Genomic DNA, 20,294 nt, shown 5'->3' with positions numbered 1-20,294 from the left:
TCATGGCACAAAGCTAGGTGTTTGTGTTAAAGCTTTTCCTGGCCTCCTGAAAGTAATTGCCAATAGCAGCATTGTGATTTCAGACAATTTATAAGGAAGCACTTTTGTTTTTCAGGGGTCCCTTCTGAACTCTCTCCAACTACTGAGGAAGAAGAGTCCAAGAGCGGTCTGGATGTCATGCCCAATATTTCTGATGTGCTGCTGCGCAAACTGCGAGTCCACAAGTCTCTCCCTGGAAGGTAAAATCAGAACATGGATTGGAGAAGACCCATGGGTGGCTTCTGTGTTCTAGGTGTGACAGAGGAGAGCCAGTCTAGTTCTTAATCCCAGAAGAGCCCAAGGACAGTAGTCCAGGCAAGTGTAATACACCCAAACCAAAAAGAACAAGCAAGGGCCAAGTTGGGTGTTTCCAACTCCAAGAGCAGGTGGGGTTCACCGATGGGTGTAGCCTTTGAGGACAGGAAGGTCACAAGAGCCTCACTGCAGGGTTTTGGGATAGGAGATACAGGTTTCGCTCCAGATACCACTTACCTACAACTGGGACAGTCTATGTCTGATATCTGTATAGACAGAGATGTAGAACATTTAGAGTCACATGAAGTAGAATTACTTGTAAACTCCCCCAGAACTGTTCCACGCATGGGGGACAGTACCTTTGCTTTCAGAACCTCATCTCTATCACCTGTCAATAGGAGTCCTCAGTGCTCTGTCATTGGTAGGGTGTGGCACTGGCTAAATGAGATCCTTGTGTGATCAGGACTTTGGAAAGTGTTAGTACATAACAGACGCTTAATCACTGAAAGAAAAAGTGAATGGTTTGGATACTTGAGAAAGAGAAGTTGCTAGGAAGACCGTGAAGCAGAGTATGTATAGAGAATGACATGGGAGTGAAGTACAGGATGAGGAGTCAAGGAAGGCCTCTGCGATAATGTAATAATTAATCTGAGGTATACAAATGGCTTAGGCAGACCATTCAGGCAAAGATTTTGGTGAAGAGATTCCCAAACAAAAAGAATAGTCATTTCAATTAATGGTATTGGGACAACTGGATAGTCACATGCAAAAGAGTAAACTTATAACTCATATGATGCACAAAAATTAGCTCAAAATGGCTATAGACCTAAATATAAGAGATAGCACTATAAAACTCTTAGAGGAAAAAATATTTTATGACTTCTGAGTTAGTTCATGGTTTTTAAGACATGATACCAAAAGTATTAGGAACAAGGAAAAAAATAGATGAATAGTACTTCATCAAAATAACAAATTCTTCTGTGTTGCTAACACTGCCATCAAGAAAATGAAAGGCAACCCACAGAATGGGAGGAAATATTTGCAAGTCATTTATCTGCTAAGGAACTTGTTTCTAGAATATACAAAATCTTATAACTCAATAAAAAGATAACAGTGCTGGTGTGGTGCTGCATACCTGTAACCGCAGTAGTTGGGAGGCTGAGACTGGAGGAGTGCAGATTTGAAGACAGCCTCAGCAATGTAGCAAGACTTTCAGCAACCTAGTAAAATGCTGTTTCAAAGACAAAACAGAAAAGTGGCTGAGGATGTAACTCAGAGGTAGATTGCCTCTGGGTTCAAACCTCAGTACCACAAAAAAGATGACAATAATAATAATAATAACCAATTTCTCAAAGTGGGCAAAGAATTTAAATAATCTTCAAAGAAGATACACAGGGGCTCATAAAAAAAGACTGTCTTTTTGGAGCGCTGTCTCCTAGCTGCCCATACAAGTTTTCAAGCTCCGAATCAAGAACTGGCTGTGTCATGTGTCTTCTTTGCCTAAATCACACTTTTCTGAGTCCTCTCAGTTTTCAAATTTTATATATATATAAAGTTGAGCCAGGCGTGGTGGCACACGCTTGTAATTCCAGCATTTGGGAGGCTGAGACAGGAGGATCGCACTTCAAAGACAGCCTCAGCTACTTAGTGAGGCCCTCTGCAACTCAGTGAGACCCTGTTTCAAAATAAAGAATGAAAAATAGGGCAGGGGGTGTAGCTTGGTGGTCAGATGGCCCTGGGTTCCATCCCCAATACTGCAAAAAAAAAAAAAAAAAAGGTTGGGTGTGTTTAATAGTAGAAAAGCAGAATGTGAGTCATTGAAGTTTGGTTAATGATTTGTGAAAACAGGTAAATTTCACAAAATATCCAAACAGGCTTGGAGCCAGAAGCACATTCCATGAGTTTCGACATGAGACAGTCTGTGATCCTCCACAGGATGGAGAAGAATACTTGGTCATCTGAGGAAAGGGCTGGCGGGGTGGGGCTGTGGGGAGGGTTGTAAGCACTGAACATCTTTGCGGCTGTTTATCCCATGTTCTGCTCTCTGCTGACTGGCTGCCTCATCCTGACAGGAAGATTCTCACAGCCTCTCAGCAAGGGTGAGAACCAGCCTTTGCAGAGATGGCTGACCCCTACCTTTGCTCTTGGGGGTCTCTCTGCACCCGTCCAAGGGAGGAAGCTGTGTTTCCTGCGAAGCTTATTGATGGCACGCTCTCTTGCCAAGTCCTGTGACGCTGGTTGGACCCCTCCCAGTCTCCCCACCCAGCACAGGAAAAGGCCTGTGCGTTATTTACATTATCTGGGCTGCAGAATGGGGCCAGCTTTAGTTACCAGTAAGAGCAGTGGCGGCAGCCACACAGAAAGGCGTGCAGATAGACTGCTTACTGGGGACAGGCCGTGGGAACTGTTCACAGTGAGGAACCCCTCAGAAGGACTCCTCTGTGCCAGCTGGGGCTCTTTTGCACCTCTGAACTCAACCATCATTGTGGAGAAGAACTTGAACACTATTTTCTATCTCTTATTCTGTGGTCACATGGGATTTTGTCACAGCCTTCGGAGATGGGGGAGGGTCAGCCTTTGCAGACCTGGGTAGCCCCAGAAAAGCTATAATGACATACGTTCATTCTCTCTCTCTCTCTCTCTCTCTCTCTCTCTCTCTCTCTCTCTCTCTCTCTCTTCTCTCTCTCTCTCCCTCCCTCCCTCCCTCCCTCCCTCCCTCCCTCTCTCTCTTTGTACTAGGGACTGAATGCAGGGATGCTCTACCTCTAAGCTATATTCCCAGTCCTATTTTATTTTTTATTTTGAAATAGGGTCTCACTGAGTTGCTGAGGGCCTCACTAAGTTACTCAGGCTGTCCTTGAACCTGTGATCCTCCTGTCTCAGCCCCCAAATACTGGGATTACAGGTGTGTGCTACCACAATCAACTACACATTTTCTTATTAATTCCTCAGTGCAAGCCTGTGAGTGAAGAGAATAATAACTAATGTTTCCTGGGCAAATGTGGATGTCATAAATTGTTGTATCTCAGTATTCATGGAGAAATTGGTTTCAGGACCCACCCAGCTCTGCATGAATATCATAATCTGCAAACATTAAGTCCCTTGTATAAATGGCATAGCATTTACATGTGACCTACATCATCCTTCTGTGTACTTTAAACCATCTCTAGATGACTTATAATATCCAATATTATGTAAATGCTATGTGAATAAATATGATACTGCATTTTTTAGAGAATTTGACCCCCCAAAAGATCTCTACTTGTTGAGTACAGACACAGTTTTCCTGAATCTTTTCAATCTGCATTTGATCAAATCTAGATATATGGAACCTGGAGATATAGAGGGCTGGCTGTATTTATACATGCCTGCACACATTCATACATACACACCTACATATAATCCTTGTAAGACTTCTGCAAGGTAGATGATGCTATTCTCAGTTTATAGATGAGCAAGCCAGGACTTAGATTACATAACTTGCCCAAAGTCACAGAGAGAGTAGTGATACTGCTGACGGACCGGCCCAGGAGCTAATATTTTTCTGCATGTTACCTCCGTAAGGGTCAATATCTCACAGGCGATGGAGAACACAAAGGGACTCCATATCATTTCTACTCTACCAACTCAGCCTACTCCATTCCTGAAAATGTGTGGGTCTACTGTTCACTCAGAGTCACTTTTGGTTATTTTTTAAATTTTTTATTGGTGCATTATATTCTTACATCATATTGGGGTAAAAAACTTGTGTGTACATACCTGTACACATCACCGATTTAACCCCTACCCAGTTCCCACCCCATTCCCTCCCCGTCCCTCCTTCCCTTGTTGGCTTAGTTGGGTTGAGTTCACCTGTGTCTTTTTCTTCTCCGCAGCACCCCTCCACTCACTGAAAAGGAAGTTGAGGTAAGTGACGGGGCGCTGTGTAAAATTTAGCATCTGTGCTCCACTGGGTTTATTCAAAACATTCCTTCCTCCAGCCCCGGCCCTGACATTTTTACACAAAAAATGAGAAGGAGCAAGTGTGGGATAATGTACACATTCACACACACCCACTGAACCACTGAGATTCCCACTCCTGCCTCAGTTAATGGAGGATTTTGATACATTTGGTCAGAGGTAAGAAGGTAGTTGGAAATTCCATATTTCTCCAAAGACTTTTGTGTGTGTGTGTGTGTGTGGTACTGGGGATGAAACTCAGGGGCATTCTACCTCTGAGTGACACCCCCAGCCCTAATTTTTTATTCTTTAGTTTTGTGTGTGTGTGTGTGTGTGGTACTGGGGTTCCTGGAAGCCCTTCTACCTCCGGGCTACACTCCCAGACCTATTTTTACATTTTTATTTGGAAACAGGGTCTCCTAAGCCAGCACACGTGGCTGGCTTCGAACCCGCGCGATCCTCCCGTCTCTGCCTCCCAGGCGCGGGGATTACAAGCGTGCGCCACCACGCCCTATTCTTTAGTTTTGAAACAGGGTCTCACTGAGTTACAGAGGAGGGGGGCTCACTAAGTACCCGAGGCTGTCTGCGAACTGTGATCCTCCAGTCTCTGCCCCCCATATGCCGGGATTACAAGTGTGTGCCACCACACCCGGCCTATTTTCTTAAATGTATACTTTATGTATAATATCAGCTGGGAGGCTGTAGAATTGCATCAAATTTATTTTTTAAAAGATTGAACTGTGGTTGGATTTCAAGTTTTAAATGTTGGTCTAGAAGGGAAAGGTGCCCACTTGCTGAAGGCTTCAGCTCTGAGAAAGCCAGCTCAGGTGATGGCCCCCTCGATTTTGCCATCCGCCCTTGGGGCCACCTCGTCCCAACATGGGTGGTGAGTGAGCTGAGATGAACGTGCCTTGCATTTCTGGTGAAGGGGTAGAAGCAAAAAGAGAACCTATCAGAGGTGAAACAGTGAGAACCACTGATGTGGATCAGACAGTGCAGAATGTCTGTCACGGAGCATGGTGACCTTGCACTAGAGGTTGCATGTGTAGCCACAGGCAGCATGTGTGTGGCCATCCTGGCAGCTGACTCTCCAGCTGAAAAGCCGGGGGAGCAGAAGTAAAGGAGAAAACTGAGTGATCAAATTACTTACCCAAGGTCCCAGATCCAATATCAGCAATGCCAAGGTTTGGATCCAAGTGTTCTAACTGAATTCAGGACCCTATGTCATACCGCCTTTAAGGGCATGGAGAACTAAGCATTGAGCGTTATTTATAAACTTGGAGGCTGGGTAGGATGGGAAATCCCCACCACTGAGCTGTGAGTTCAAAGCCTACTCAGTGACACTTGTGAACCTCGGTCACGAGCGGTTGCTCAGTGGCTGGAACTAGTCCTTAGATAATTACTGACAGTTCTCAGCATGGTGGAAATAAAGCAGGCTTTGGAATCAGGTGGCCCAAGATTAAGCCCTGGATTTGTCACCCGCTCTATCCTCTTGAACAAGTTAATGGCCTCTCTTATATTAATGGTCTCTCTTATGTTAATGGACCTCTCAAGTGAATGGTCTCAGTTTCTCCACCCACAGATGGGCTCATCATTCCTACCCCCCAGGGGATTGTTGTAGGATTAAATGAAGTGAGGTTCATACAATTCATCGCAGTGCTGGTGTCTAGTAAATGTCCAATAAGGAGTAGTTTTCAATATTGCCATCCTCATCATGTGGGGTCAGTTCAGTGCCTTCAGTTCTCTGTCTGGAGATGTCTGCCTGTCATGGGCCAGTGTGACATGGACTTTGGAAGCTCCCAGAGAGTTAGTGACCACGGGACATAAATCTGCTACCACTGGACTTTGACAGGAAAGATAGAGGAAGGCTGTAAAGTTGAAGACCCTTCCTTCCTTCCTTCCTATGTGGAGTCTGCCAGTCTATTTCTCTTCCACAGTGGTTTCCTATTGCTCTAGGAATTCCATATCTAATCAATACTACCTTTAAAAACGTATTCATGAATGCCATGCACATTTTTGGCATAGAATATTTATTTCAGAAATCTTATTCCAACAGAATTATACCTGGCCTTATTTAATCTCCTGACAGATACTTAAAGCTACTACTGATTTAGGATTTGGCATACACAGGCTAGATGCTTGTTGAAGTTTGCTTTAAGTCAACAATGTTAAAATCTCAAATGGAGTTTCTTTAAATATAGAGGTTTCATGCAAAACTCTCCCAAATCCCTAATGCAATAAATCCCAGCATAAATCCAAACAGCTTATACAATCAACTGCAATGGCCTGAATTTAAACCCAAATACAGGATGTTATTTTCTTCAAATTCAGGAGAGAGCAGAGTGTTGTTCTCTTATTTTTTGGGTAACGTGTTTGGTTTTCTAATTCTGGGAAGAGCCTAGTGTGAACTTTGGTATACTATTTTCCATCTTTTGTGTAGTTTACTGTGAGTGAGAGTTTTGATTGCACATGGAAGCCTGGGTGGTTGGTTCCAGGGGCTGTGGTAAGATGCTCAAGCAAGAAACACACCTGCAGCCGCAACCCTGCAATAACTCCTGCTAGCGCCTCTCTCACACTCTTGTTCCCAACAGAACGTGTTTGTACAACTGTCCTTGGCCTTTAGAAATGACAGTTACACCCTGGAATCTAGAATCAACCAGGCTGAAAGGGAACGCAATCTGACAGAGGAGAACACGGAGAAGGAACTGGAAAACTTTAAAGCTTCCATTACGGTAATTGTGCAGTATGATTTAAGAAATTGTTGCAACAGGAACTGTCTCCAAGGGCCTTGCCAAATGTCACGCAGCTCTGTCACCAAGTGAAGTCTCCTGACATGAGAAAGTAAACTAAGATCCCGACAGGGTCTCTTTCAGAGAGTTGGAGGAAAGTGAGGCAGTCATCATGAAGACCTTGTGACCTCAGGGCTGTGGGCAAGGCCTCGGAGCCCTTGGGAGCTTCTTGGGGTGGGGGGCTTTAGATGCCTGGACGTGGTTCCTTTTTTCAAGGCAGCCAGGTAGACAGTGTCCACATTGGGCTTCTTCAATCTCCAGAAGATGCTGTGGCCCTGGCCCTGGCCCTGCGGAGGCTTCTTGTCTCGGCCATGAGAGGCAAGTGCAGGCTCAGTGTGTGTCTTGGTTAGCTCAGGCTGCTATAAAAAAGGCCCGTGGAGTGGGTGGCTTAAACAACACATATTTATATCTCATGGAGGCCGGAAGCCCAAGGTGAGGGTGCCAGCATGGTAAGGTTTTGGGCTCGCCTACTTCTCACTGCATCCTGACATGGTGGAAAGAATGCAAGAGGATTCTCTGGGGCCCGCATTATAAGGACACTAATCCCATTCCTGAGGGCTGCACCTGGTGACCTCATCATGCCCTGGGGATCCCACTTCCTAATGCCCCCACAGTGGGGATGAGGGTCCCAGCATATGTGATGTGGGGGCACAGACACTGAGTCCCTAGCACTGCACGAGGCCTCCAGTTAATGTCCTCCTTGTTCCTCAGTCCTCAGCGTCACTCTGGCATCACTGTGAACACCGCGAGACCTACCAGAAGCTGCTGGAGGACATCGCTGTCCTGCACCGCCTGGCTGCCCGCCTCTCCAGCCGCGCGGAAGTGGTGGGCGCCGTCCGCCAGGTGAGCCTGCCAGCCCCAGCCTTACTGATGGGCTCTGCCCTACACACGGTCACTAGCGTGATGAGAGCTGGGGCAACTGCAGATGTCACCCAGTGACGGGTCGAAGTCCTATGTAAGCTGAGAGGTATTCTTTAGGGTATTTGGGGTGACCCACTAAACCTTTGAGATGATTCTTGGAAAAAGATTTCTGTGCACACGTATATTTTGGGATGACTATGTGCTGTCTTCTGTCCTTGGAGATTTTTAAGCATATTGGTTTTGAGAAGTTTTGTAGAAAAGAAGTCTATTCAACTTTGCCTATGGATTTCTTAAAATGTATTTAACGGAAATGTATTTTTCTTACAAAATACCTGTTGAAGTCCCGGGGAACTCGGATTGGGCAAAAAAAAAAAAAGCTTTAGGAAAACCTGCTCCATTTCATTTAATTAACCTGTAAAGTAATTATGTAAAGTAATTATCCTGTCCTGTAAAGTAATTGTCCTGTCCCTAAATGAAGACACAGAGGCTTAGAAAAGTACAGGTTGAGCATCCCTAGCCCTAAAATCCAAAACCTGAAATAGTCCCATGTTTTTGAGCAACTACTATGATGCCACAAATGGGCAATTCCATACCCAACTTTACATGACAAATCACAGGCACAGTGTGGGCACACTAAAAATAATTGCATAAACCTACCTTCAGGCTCTGCCTATAAGATTATATATATATACATAAATGAATTTCATGTTTCAACTTGTGTCCTGTCCATGTTTCAACTTGTGTCCTGTCCTGTAAAACCTCATTATGTATATGCAAATATTCCAAAATCTGGGGAAAATTCCAATCCAAAACACTTCTGGTCCCTGGCATTTCAGATAATGAGCACTCAGCCTGTCGTAGCACCAGCAAGTAGCAAAGCTGGGATGAGGTCCAGGCGGGCTCCCTCTCGGCCACGCTGAAGTCCTCCTGCACACTGAGCTCTGCCCTTGTCCAGCACGGTGTCAGAGAGCACACTGCCCGCGTTCTAGTCCTGGCTCCACCCTGGCCTGCTGTGTGACCTTGAGCCGAACTCGCTACCCTTCAGCTTCTGCAGCTGTAAGATGAGGGTGATTATGGAGTCTGCCATAGGGTTACTGTAATACGGGTAAACTACTTAGGTGTTATTACTCTTGCTTTAATGGTGGACCCACGTCCTTCTGCACTGGTTGTGTGAGGATGTTCCTGGGGTGTGGCCCTGAATACCGCCTATGAGAAGAAAGACAAGCCACTGGGCTGACCCACCCTGGTGTCCTTCTGGGGAAAGAGCTCCCGACTCAGCAGTGTGGCCCAGGAAGCCACCCAGCTGGGAGCAGCAACGCTGAGAGGATGCTGGGGAAGTGGCTGGTTTCAGCTCTCTGTGGCTCTGAGGTCCTTTTTCAGGGAAATCATGTGGGGCCTGACAGGCCTGGGCTAGGCCCTCTGAGGGACCCAAGGTGGGGACGAGCAGAGGAAAACCATCCTCACGGCGTGCAGCCCTCCCAAGTGTGTTCCTCATCTGCTGCGTTGCTCTTCCCATCTTCACCCCTCTTTATTGGCTCCCCGTCCTGGCTTCTGCGGCTTGGTCTTCCTCTCCGGTTTCACTGGACTCATTCAGGCACGTGTCCTGTCTCTCCCCGTTGTTCTCAGCCTCACGCCCTTTAATCCCATCTCTAATCCTGACCTGATGTCACCCCTCACTTAAATACATCCAGGGCTCCCCCTTTTCTTCAGAATAGGTCCATATTTCTTCATTAAGCATTCAAGATCATATATACCCAGTCCCAATCCAACTGTTCTTACAAATAAATCCAACTGTTTACAGATTCCTCATAAATAGGACGACCACACTGTCCTGGTTTGCTGGACAGCCCTGGATATGCCTATTGTCCCAGGACAATTTGTACCGATACCCATTTCACTCTCCAGAGGCTTCCTGTCTGCAGGATAAATCCTCACTTACATACAAGCCCTGGACACTCTTTGTCCCCCTTGCCTGTGTCTGTGTGTCCGGGTGCTGCGCATACCCACATCCATGACTTTGTCCCATCTCCATGGATCCTCCCCTGACCCATTCTCTGCAGATAAAAACAAAGCCCCTCTTCCTCTCCTGCATCCCATGGCTGCACCTTTCTCATTCTGCTTGGGCGCAGGCGGCTGAGTCGGTCCACCCTCGGCTCACATCGTGAGCAGTGGTCTCGTAAAGGGCAACGCCAAGTGTGATGGCCCCTGCATCTTGCCTTCTCGCAGCCCAGAGCCTAGCTCAGAGCAGACAAGTGTGACAGCACCTTTCTTCCTCCTGCCCCGGCACTCATGTTCTCCATCCTTGCAGGAAAAGCGCATGTCCAAAGCTACAGAAGTGATGATGCAGTATGTAGAGAATCTGAAGAGGACGTACGAGAAGGACCATGCAGAGCTCATGGAGTTTAAGAAACTCGCAAATCAGAACTCCAGCCGCAGTTGTGGCCCCTCTGGTAGGAAACTAGGCTTCTGCCTCCATCTTGGCCCTATAGTCCCCCGCCCCATGGCTCTGGGCAGGGGGATGAGGACAGCTGTCCCTGGACCTATTTCTGGATGGGTGAAGCTCTCTGTCCCTGTCCAGTGCCACCCAAAGGCTCTTACAGCATGCTTCAGAGAGCCTGGGGCCCTGGAAACAGAAAATGGGAATGCCCTAAAGTGACCTCCGGACTCCCAGAGTATCTGCAAGAGCTTCCTCTACTTTGTGAGAGCGACCCCAGGCCCCATAAGTCCTTGTGCTTTGGGACTCCCTTTAAGGCAGCACCTGGTACAAAATTTAAACTTTATTCTGGAAAGCATTAGGGATTCAACCAAGGATTTTAATAGGGGAAACAGCATGATCGTATATGTGTTTAGGAGGGTTCCGTCCTTCCAGTTACATTAGCGGGGCAAACCAGAGCCAAGGAGTCCCACAGAGATGCTATCGCAACAGTCCAAGCGAGGGCAGAGTCTGAGATGCACTGTAATTATACACCTTAGATTCAGAGTGGTATATTAATACATGCACACACATTGCTTGGTGTATTTCATCCATATCCCACCAGATCCCCCTTCCCCCCTCCCCATATATGTTAGTGAGATTGGTAGTAAAGCCTTCATGTATGGACATAGTATTATTTGAACTGTTCCCCTCCTCAAGGCTTGTTTTTACCCTCCCCACATCTCTCCCCCTATCCTCTTCCACTATTCCATTGTTCTTTCTCCTCATTCGATTACAGTCTCTTTTGTTTTCTATTTTCATCTAGTTCCCACAAATGAGAGAAAACATATGATCCTTAACTTTTTGAGACTGGCTAACCTCACTTAGCCTTATATTCTCTAATTCCACCTTTTTCCCTGCAACAGACATCATGTTCTTATTTATGGCCGATTTAAATTTCATTGTGTGACAATGAAATTTGTCACAGTGCCTTGAGAGGACAGTGCCTTGGGTCGGGATCTCTCCTAGGATGCTTCCAGACCTTGGACTCTGGCGGATGAGGGTGGCTAGGCAGAGAAAACAGACTTTTTAGCGCCAGGAATCCCTGTGGAATGCAAACATCCGTGTTACGAAGAGCATGAGAGGGGAGAGTACAAAAAGCATAACAGATGGAGAAACCTTTATAAACAGGAGGTTTCACAAGTTTCCTGGGGAACAACAGTGACACTTCCCAGAGTCCAATGGCAGTGTACACAAGCTCTGGGCTGCCTGCTTTAGATCTTGCAGCAAGGCTCCTGACCCATGGGCATCTGGGCCTCTAAGGAACCACTTTGGGCCAGTGTTGAAAGTAGAGGAAGAGGCCACCAAGGAATCCTAGTACCTGGCTTCTCAAATTAATTACCTTACAAGGTTCAAGGTCTCGGGCAGTGTGACTTATCCGGGACTCCTGAGATAACGGTTACCCAGCTTTCATTCATTCATGCATTCATCCGTTCTCCAGACACTTAGGGAGCATCTTCAGAGTGTTCCACATGATAATGGAGCATACGGTTAAAAGGCACACAGTCCCAGATGCAAAGGAGCTCCCAGCCTGTGGGGAGGTCAGGGCGGTGTGTCCTGTGCTGCGGCAGAAGTAAGCAGACCCGTGGGGAGCAGGATGCAGAGTCCCGCATCTGCTCCGGGGGGATGAGAAAGTGTTTACAATAGGAAAGGACATGATGGATGAGTCTTGACAGATGAATAAGTGGTTTGGGGACATTTGGCCCCACTTCAGTTGTTTTTTTTTTTTAAGCTCTTCCACCACTTGGGCTGGTGCAGAGGGCCAGCACTCACCCAGCAGATGTGTCCATAAGCTATGCTATGACCAGTGCTTGCTCTGGCAGCACATATACCAACATCAGAAGAATAAATAGAGATTAGATGCACAGTAACCACTCCCTCAGAGTGCTTGCTTTTTAAGCCTTTACATGACTTTTGGCGATCTTTGTCTATGGCTAAGACTTGGGCAACCACAGTTAGAAAATAATTATTTCTGGTTACAAAAAAGATGTTACACCTTAAAAAATGTTTTTCTAAGCTGGGTGTGGTGGCACACGCTTGTAATCCCCGCGCTTGGGAGGCGGAGACAGGAGGATTGCGCAGGTTTGAAGCCAGCTGCGTGCGCTGGCTTAAGAGACCCTGTTTCCAAATTAAAAAGTATAAAAAATAGGTCTGGGAGTGTAGCCCAGAGGTAGAAGTGTTTCGAGGAACTCCAGTACCACCAAAAAAAAATTTTTTCTTCTGAATATGCAATATGCAGATTATCTATATTTTTATTCTTCCTTTAAGACAGATATCTAGCAGTATGAATACTGGCTCAGAAAAAAATAAGACTCTTAGTAAATTATTTGTTTGTTTGTTATTTTATTTATTTATTTTTGTATTTATTTGCAGTTCTGGGATGCAACCCAGGGGCATTCTACCTCTGAGCTACACCCCAGCCTTATTTTTTGGACTATTTCTTTCTTTATTTATTTGTGGTATTGGGGTGAAACCCAGAGGCCTTCTACCTCCAGGCCACACTCCCAGACCTATTTTATATTTTATTTGGAAACAGGGTCTCATTGAGTTACTGATAGCCTCACTAAATTGCTGAGGCTGGCTTTGAACCTGTGTGATCTTCCTGTCTCAGCCTCCCAAGTACTGGGATTACAAGTGTGCGCCACCACTCCCGGCAGACTTTTTATTTTTGAAACAGGTCTCACTGAGTTGCAAAGGGCCTCACTAAATAGCTGAGGCTGTCCATGAACTGCAGTCCTCCAGTCTCCACCTCCCAAATGCTGGTATTTCAAGAGTGCGCCACCACGCCTGGCAAAATAAGACTCTTAAAACAACTTATTTTCAAACAACTCATTGATATTTCCACTTGATAGATTACCATTATGCTCTATTCACTGTGCCAGTGGTACAAATATATATATATAGCTCTGATAGGCCAAAATTGTTTTATCTCATAATTTTATTTTTTATTTTTGTGCTTTTCCAAATATTTAATAAACACTCTTGCCTCTACTCATGTAAATTTTCTAATTACAACTTTTGCCCATGTATGAGATTGGCATTTTATTAATCTGCATGAGCTTTTCATATATAAATAATATTTTCTTGTTCTGCTATTTTGGCTGACTGGAAAACTTGAAAATCCTTTGACCATAAATACTTAGAAATTTCTGTTGGACAAAATAAAACAAGCGGTCTTACAGAATAGCTGAATCCGCATGAAAAGAAATTGAAATACCAAATACAAGAAAAGAAAAGAGAACTGAAACCACGCTCACCCTGCAGCAGCTTTAGGGACAGAGTCAGCCACAGTTACTGAGGGGCTGCGCTTGCCCCCTAAAATCTGAGACAAACACTCGTGATAGAGCTGACCCTGAGATTCACTGAGCAAGTATCTTTAGATAAAGTTTGGACAAGAAAAACAGTCACCAGCCAACAGAGAAATAAGGAAGTTTGTCTGTTTCATCCTGCACTCTAGTAGGAAAAAGTACTTTCTCCTTCCTCATAGGAAAAGTACGTGCCCCGGGAGACAGCCACGATAATGCAATATGCGGAAAATCTAAAAGAACAGCAAGATGGTGCCTCTAGGAACAGTGTCAGCCACTCCGGAGAGACACACCCTGCACCCAGGACACATAGTACCCCTCTAAATGAAGCCTCACCGAAGACGTGTTCACAATATAAAATTATAAATGCACCAGAAAACCATACCATGAGTGAGCACCAGACCCACCAATACTAGGACTGTCCTGAGAACATTATCTAGTAAAATAATCTAAAATTTATTTTTTATTTTATTTTATTTATTTATTTTGTGGTACTGGGGATAGAACCCAGGGGCATTCTACCTCTGAGCTACACCCCCAGCCCTATTTTTTAGTCTTTTTTTATTTTTTGAAACAGGGTCTCACTGAGTTGTGAAGGGCCTTACTAAGTAGCTGAAGCTGTCTGCAAACTGCCATCCTCTGGTCTCTGCCCCCTGAACACTGGGATTACAAGCATGCACTGCCATGCCCAACTCTTATTTTTTAATTTTTAATTTTGTATTTATTTTTATTTTTTATTGGCACACTATAGTCCCATATCATAATGTGGATCATGTTGACAATAATCTGAAATTTAGAAAAAATACCTTTTAAATGATAAAGGGGATAAAAAAAGATGTGATGGAAGATATCCAGATATAATTATTGAAAAATAAAATGGAACTCTTCAAAATGAAAAATAGTCATGGGAATAGCACTTTAGGAGTGACAGATGGTCATTACTGTAGATGAAGCATTTCCTCAGTATTCCAGATCTCTTCCTTCTAGATACACTTCCCGTACCCCTGAGGTTGGGCTGGGCTATGTGGCTGGCTTTGGTGTAGGAGGTGTGCCACATCTGAGCTGAGGACATTAAGAACTGGCATGCAGTTTGTTTGCTTTGCTTCCTCCTGACCTGCCAACCATCACTGCCCCAGAATACTAGAAGGTCCACCTTGGCTGAAAGATAGATTTGTGAGTTACCCAAAATGCAATGAAGAGGGATACAGTGACCAATCAATCAATCAATGAAATGTAAAATATCTGCAATCCATTTATTAGGTGATTCATAAGGAGAAAAATAGGGCCCAAATATTCAAAGGAAAAATAGGTAAGTTTTTTTTCAGAACTAAAGATCTAAATTTTGAATTCAGAAAGCACAGTGAATTCCACACAGAAGAAATGCAAACACACGGAAAGAGAAACTGTAGAGCCAGGGATGGTGGCGCACACCTGAAATCCCAGCGCTTGGGAGGCTGAGACAGGAGGATCACACGGATTCGAAGCCAGGCTCAGCTACTCAGTGAGGCTCTCAGCAACTTACTGAGACCCTGTTTCCCAATAAAATATAAAAAATAGGTCTGGGAGTGTAGCCCAGAGATATAAAACCCCTAGGTTCCATCCCCAGTACCATACACACACAAAAGAAAAACTATAGAAGAGCAAAGAAAAAGAGAAGATTTAAAAATTTAAAAAGTAACCAGAGAGAGAATTTACAAAGAAATGGCAAAATTCTAAAAGACAAGAACAGCACTAGAAGACTATGGAGCAACCTCTTCAAAGAGCAGAGAGAAAATAACTGTCGATATAGAGAGATAAGAGCTAGACATAAACTATCATGCAAGGTTGAGGGCTAGGTAAAGACACTGACATTTAAATGACTCATGAGAAAGTTTACCTCTCACAGGTCCTTGTTGAAAGAACACCTAAGAGGTGTACTCAGGGAAGAGTGAAACTCAGTTCAAGAGAGAGGACTAGGATACAAGAAAAATGTGATGGTGCACCCTGGAACTCCAGATACTTGGGGGGCTGAGGCAGGAGGATCATAAGTTCTAGGCCAGTCTGGGCAACTCAGCGAGACCCTGTCTTAAAAGAAAAAGGGCCAGGGATGTTTCTTGGTGATCGAGTGACCCTGGTCAATTCTCTGTAACACACACACACACACACACACACACACACACACACACACACTTGTGATAAATACATATGTATGCATGTGGGTAGATCTAAATAAGCATCTAATGTAGAAAATAATAATCATAATGAATAGTGTGGGAATATAAAACAAGGTGAAATTGAAATAGTGAAAAAATATATCACTAAAAAAGGAAAATAATAGATCTTGATTGATCTTAATTTAAAGTCAAGTAATATTTTCAGAAGTTGAAGAAATACATTAAAGGTTAGAGCTAGAATAAATAATTTTCAAACCAATGTGTTGGATGGAAGAGGAATTAGGAAAAATATCAGTGAATTTCTAGGTAAATAGAAACCATTAGATGGTGGAACTAAATTACATCAGTAATCATAAGAAATATAAACACAGCAAGGCTGTTGGTTAATAGAAAATTTCAAATTAGATTCAGGAAAATATGTATCTATGTCCTTTTCAAGAAATGTAGCTAAAATATATAGATACGAAAGAGATGGATACACAGGTTAAATGATATTGGTCAAACTGAAATCAAATTGACCTTGCAAATGCCTTTCTTTGTACATATTCAGATGTTTTCTGGTGGCACTATTATGCAGGTATGATGTTAAACATTTTGCATAAATTATATCATTTAATATACAGACCAAGAAGAAAATCCTAGGGTGGTGGCTTCCTTGGTTCTGAATCATTGTGCATGTGACATACTGAAACTACTTCTTTAGCAAGTTTTTATTCTTCCCAACACCACACCTGTCTTGCTCGTACTTTCTCTGATTATACCGCCCTTAGATGAGTGTGAAATGACCCAGTAAACCTTGGTATTGCTATGAGTAGATTTCATGCTCTAGCAGGGTGATAACCAGAGACTGTGTAGTGAGGTTCAATGAAGACCAGAGGTCCAAAATTGGGGCTTCTTACTGAATCCAGTGGAGTTAGAATAAAGGTTTTGTCCAAAGAGTCCCCATTCCATAGATGATCATCTCAGAGAGCAAAGCACCAAACGCAGTGTCCCAAACATCCAGGCCCTTATACCACCCCTTGAAGGCCAGTTATGGCCCATAGATACTTTGGCTCAGCTTCTGCTGCCCGTTTCCTGCTGGAGACTAGTCTGAAACTTACATGAATTTTCTCTGTTTCCTCCTGCTGTAGAAGATGGAGTCCCTCGCACGGCACGGTCCATGTCCCTCACCATGGGAAAGGTACGCGTGTTCAAGGAATGCCGGGGCTCCCAGAGGAAGTATGATAGACATTTCCATGGCCACCCAAGAAATCATTCACTCTTGGATCCTTAGATTCCGTAGGCCCTCTGAAGAGGGTTTCTATTCAGCTTCCACACTTGCCAGCTTTAGCCTCCAACATCTCACCTTTTGTGTGTGTGTGCAGTTTCCCTGACTATACATCCTTCAAAAGGACATGAATGGATGCATAAGCCTTGGTATTGCTACAGGCAGTTTTTACACACTGTCTAGGATGTCACTCAGAGACTAGGGTGTCACTTCCATTCTGTTTCTCCAGGATCTCATAATCTGAAGTAGGAGCATGCTGAGAGAGCACTCATCACTAATAGAAAGTTGGGGTCAAGTTTGGCTACTTGCTGCACACCAATTCATAGCACCGTCAGCATCCCAGAGCTCAAATATCTAGCTAATGTCATTAGAGCACCAGGAACTGGCAGGCTTTGCCATGCCTTTCAGAATAGGACTATTGCTACCCACGTGAAAGTGAGCCTGATTCCTTCTTTTCCTATAGAACATGCCCCGCCGGAGGGTCAGCGTTGCCGTGGTTCCCAAGTTTAATGCCCTGAACCTGCCTGGCCAGTCTCCCAGCTCATCACCCATCCCCTCCTTGCCAGCCCTGGTGAGTATGCCCATGCCTCCCAGCCTTCTTCAACCTTTCCTTCAACTCACTACCATGAAGGACACCCAGGTGGGGACAGGGTCAACAGAGAAAATTTCCAGCAAGGAATTTGGGTGGTAGGCTCAAAACTCTCAATGTAGACAAGGCCACATGCATTCCACTGCTCTGAAAAGAGGTCTCAGTGCCCTTGAGTGAGGTGTAGGCAACTCAGAAGATGTTCCCCAAATCACTAATACCAAGAAACCTGAAAAAAAATTTAAGGGAGGGGGTGGCTGTTCATGTGTTTTAACAGACCTATTTCCCAAACTCTACCTAGGCGTATAAATGTTTGGTTTACAAACCAGAGCTATACCTTAAAATCACAAAAAATACTTCGAAAACACTCTATGCCCAGCCCCGCCTGTGCCTCTGGAGTGGCTCAGTAGTTTTAAAAGATCTCTGCCAGGCCACATGTATTCCAGGTAGGTCTAAAGTACAGCCAGAGCTGAGAGCCACTGCTCAAACCCCATCCACTACCACGTGGGAGCCCTGAGGAGTTGATGATACACACTTTCTGCTGATATGAGCATGTATAATGGCCGGCATCTCCTGGGGGCTGTCCTTGGAGCCATGTTTCTAGGGGAAGTGATGGGCTTGTGTGAGGCCATTACAGGGAACTTGGGACCTACATCTGGTAGGAGACTCACTGGTGTTCAGTCATAGTCAGGAAATGGGATAGAGAAAAAACCAATGGCTCCAGAATAACGCCTCAGAATATAAACTCTTCACTCAAGGAAATAGAAGGAAAAGGAGCAAATTCCAGATGCCCCAGAGGTAAAGGACACTGAGGAAAGGAGTCAGGAAAGGCCTGTGAGACAGAATGGACACCTGAGCAACCGTGCAGATTGGAAAGCTGGGAATGAGGGCAGGGAGGGCAGGGAGGGCAGGGAAGGGCAGCATCCCTCCCTCGCCAGCGTCATCTGAGGCCCAGCAGCCCTGGCGTCTTCCTCGCTCATTCTCCATTCTGTGTCCTGTTTCCCATCCAGTCGGAATCATCCAGTGGGAAAAGCAGCCTACCTGTCACCCCAGCACTGCCTGCGCTTTTGGAAAAGTAAGTTTGTCAATTTTCCTCTTAATGGTGGGAATCCCTAAGAAAAATTTTCCCCATGTATCTTCTTTCCTTCCACCCTCAATCCCAAAATTCAGTAGAAAGAAAATGAGTAAGACTCTGAGATCCACAAATATTTCAGACTCACTTTGCAAAATTCTTGGAGCAGGAAGATGCTATGGCGAAGGCCAAGTGCACCCAACTTAAGAAGAGCCCAGGAGAGATGACAGCATTTACTGTTGGTTGGGGTTCTTGGGCTACAGATATCTATACAGTCTGAAATCACCAACTTCTCACCAGTGACCGCCCCCAGGCTAGTCTCTTAAGTTTTCCCAGCATTCCCTCCCTTTACCACCGCTCCCTCTACAAGCTTCCAGGCCCATCATGTTGTGGAGTGTGTCCTCCCCCCTCCTCTCTCTTTATGATCGCTGTAGAGAAACGGTAAAGGAATGACAACCACCACGTGAAAGTAACCAATGCTACGGAATCTTACCAAGTCCTGGGAGTCATGGTGCCCAGCCCATGTTCTCTGAATCTGTCCAGAAATGGTCACTTGATGCTCTGAGCAGCTCACTAAAATGATTCCTGTCACTCTTCCCTTTGGGTGCACCAATCCCACTCCAGAGGGCCTCATCAAAGCCACATTCCCAACTTCAGCCCTGCAGAGCCAGGCAGGACAAAAGATCTATGTCCTCTGTCTCCCCAACACACTAATCATAATGGAGCAGGCCTGTGGACTCTAGAACCAGTGCTCAGGCCAGTCAAGAGTTTCTGTCCAAGGCAGTGGAAATCAAGAACATGAGCTGTCTCTAGTAGGAAAAATGGGGTATAAAGTTTGGGACAGCAGGTAGGAGCCCCAAGTCTACAGTTCCAATGAGTGACATCACTGGTGAAGTCACCTCTCCAAGGATCTAGAACAAGGAGGGAAAAGGCCAGAGTGAGAATCAAGGTAAGTCAACCAAGAGGTTCCTGGGGAGGGTCTGCGGCTGACAAGAGAGAGCGCCATTGTTTGCTATGGGCTGACTCACTTGTTGGGAATACACCCATATAAAGATGTTTAGGAAGAGGGAAGGAGGACTCCGAGGAGAACTCTAGGACTAACAGTAGTTCCTCCCTCTGGATTTAGAAACAATGCTAAGTGATTTCCATCTGAATTTATGAAAATAGAAACATTTAATAGATTCCCAAGAAACTAAACACTGAGACATATTTCTGAGTGACAATAATTCATATCTTCTGTTGCATATACAGATAGAGCCTAACTACCCGCTCCATTTTAATAAATAATGTGTTATAATTTGATAGTCATTGCTTTCTACATGGCTGTATTCAACTCATGTTAAAATGATTCTGCAAGCACTCAGTAACTGAGCAGGAAGGGGTCGGCCAAGAATGATAGGAAGATCAAATAGCCTGTGTCTAGTCCACACACACTTGACAGCTGACCAAGCCAATGTGAGGATTCTGAGCTTTGCTCTTGTCAGTCATTTCATAATAAACTGCTCTTCACCCAGCCAGGGTCTAGGAACCTGTGGACTTAAAGAAACAGAGAGAG

The 20,294-nt window shown here is 44.9% G+C and overlaps 1 protein-coding gene across 3 annotated transcripts in view; it reads left to right on the top strand.

The window, feature by feature from the left end:
• IRAG1 (inositol 1,4,5-triphosphate receptor associated 1) overlaps positions 1 to 20,294 on the top strand; it is a gene marked incomplete at both ends in the record, with an annotated part of 120,254 nt that overhangs the window by 86,362 nt on the left and 13,598 nt on the right. For all 3 annotated transcript variants that reach the window (XM_080711861.1, XM_080711860.1, XM_080711859.1), the window contains 8 exons: positions 116 to 239; positions 4,170 to 4,200; positions 6,825 to 6,965; positions 7,734 to 7,865; positions 10,192 to 10,333; positions 16,945 to 16,994; positions 17,545 to 17,652; positions 18,678 to 18,742. In XM_080711861.1, the coding sequence (XP_080567987.1) occupies positions 116 to 239; positions 4,170 to 4,200; positions 6,825 to 6,965; positions 7,734 to 7,865; positions 10,192 to 10,333; positions 16,945 to 16,994; positions 17,545 to 17,652; positions 18,678 to 18,742 (793 nt within the window). The remainder of the gene's footprint in view (positions 1 to 115; positions 240 to 4,169; positions 4,201 to 6,824; positions 6,966 to 7,733; positions 7,866 to 10,191; positions 10,334 to 16,944; positions 16,995 to 17,544; positions 17,653 to 18,677; positions 18,743 to 20,294) is intronic.

This window comes from Muscardinus avellanarius (genome assembly GCF_963383645.1).
Source record: "Muscardinus avellanarius genome assembly, chromosome: 1".
NCBI lineage: Eukaryota > Metazoa > Chordata > Mammalia > Rodentia > Gliridae > Muscardinus > Muscardinus avellanarius.
The sequence above is the reverse complement of the archived record's forward strand: the minus strand, read 5'-3'. Positions and strand labels throughout refer to the sequence as shown.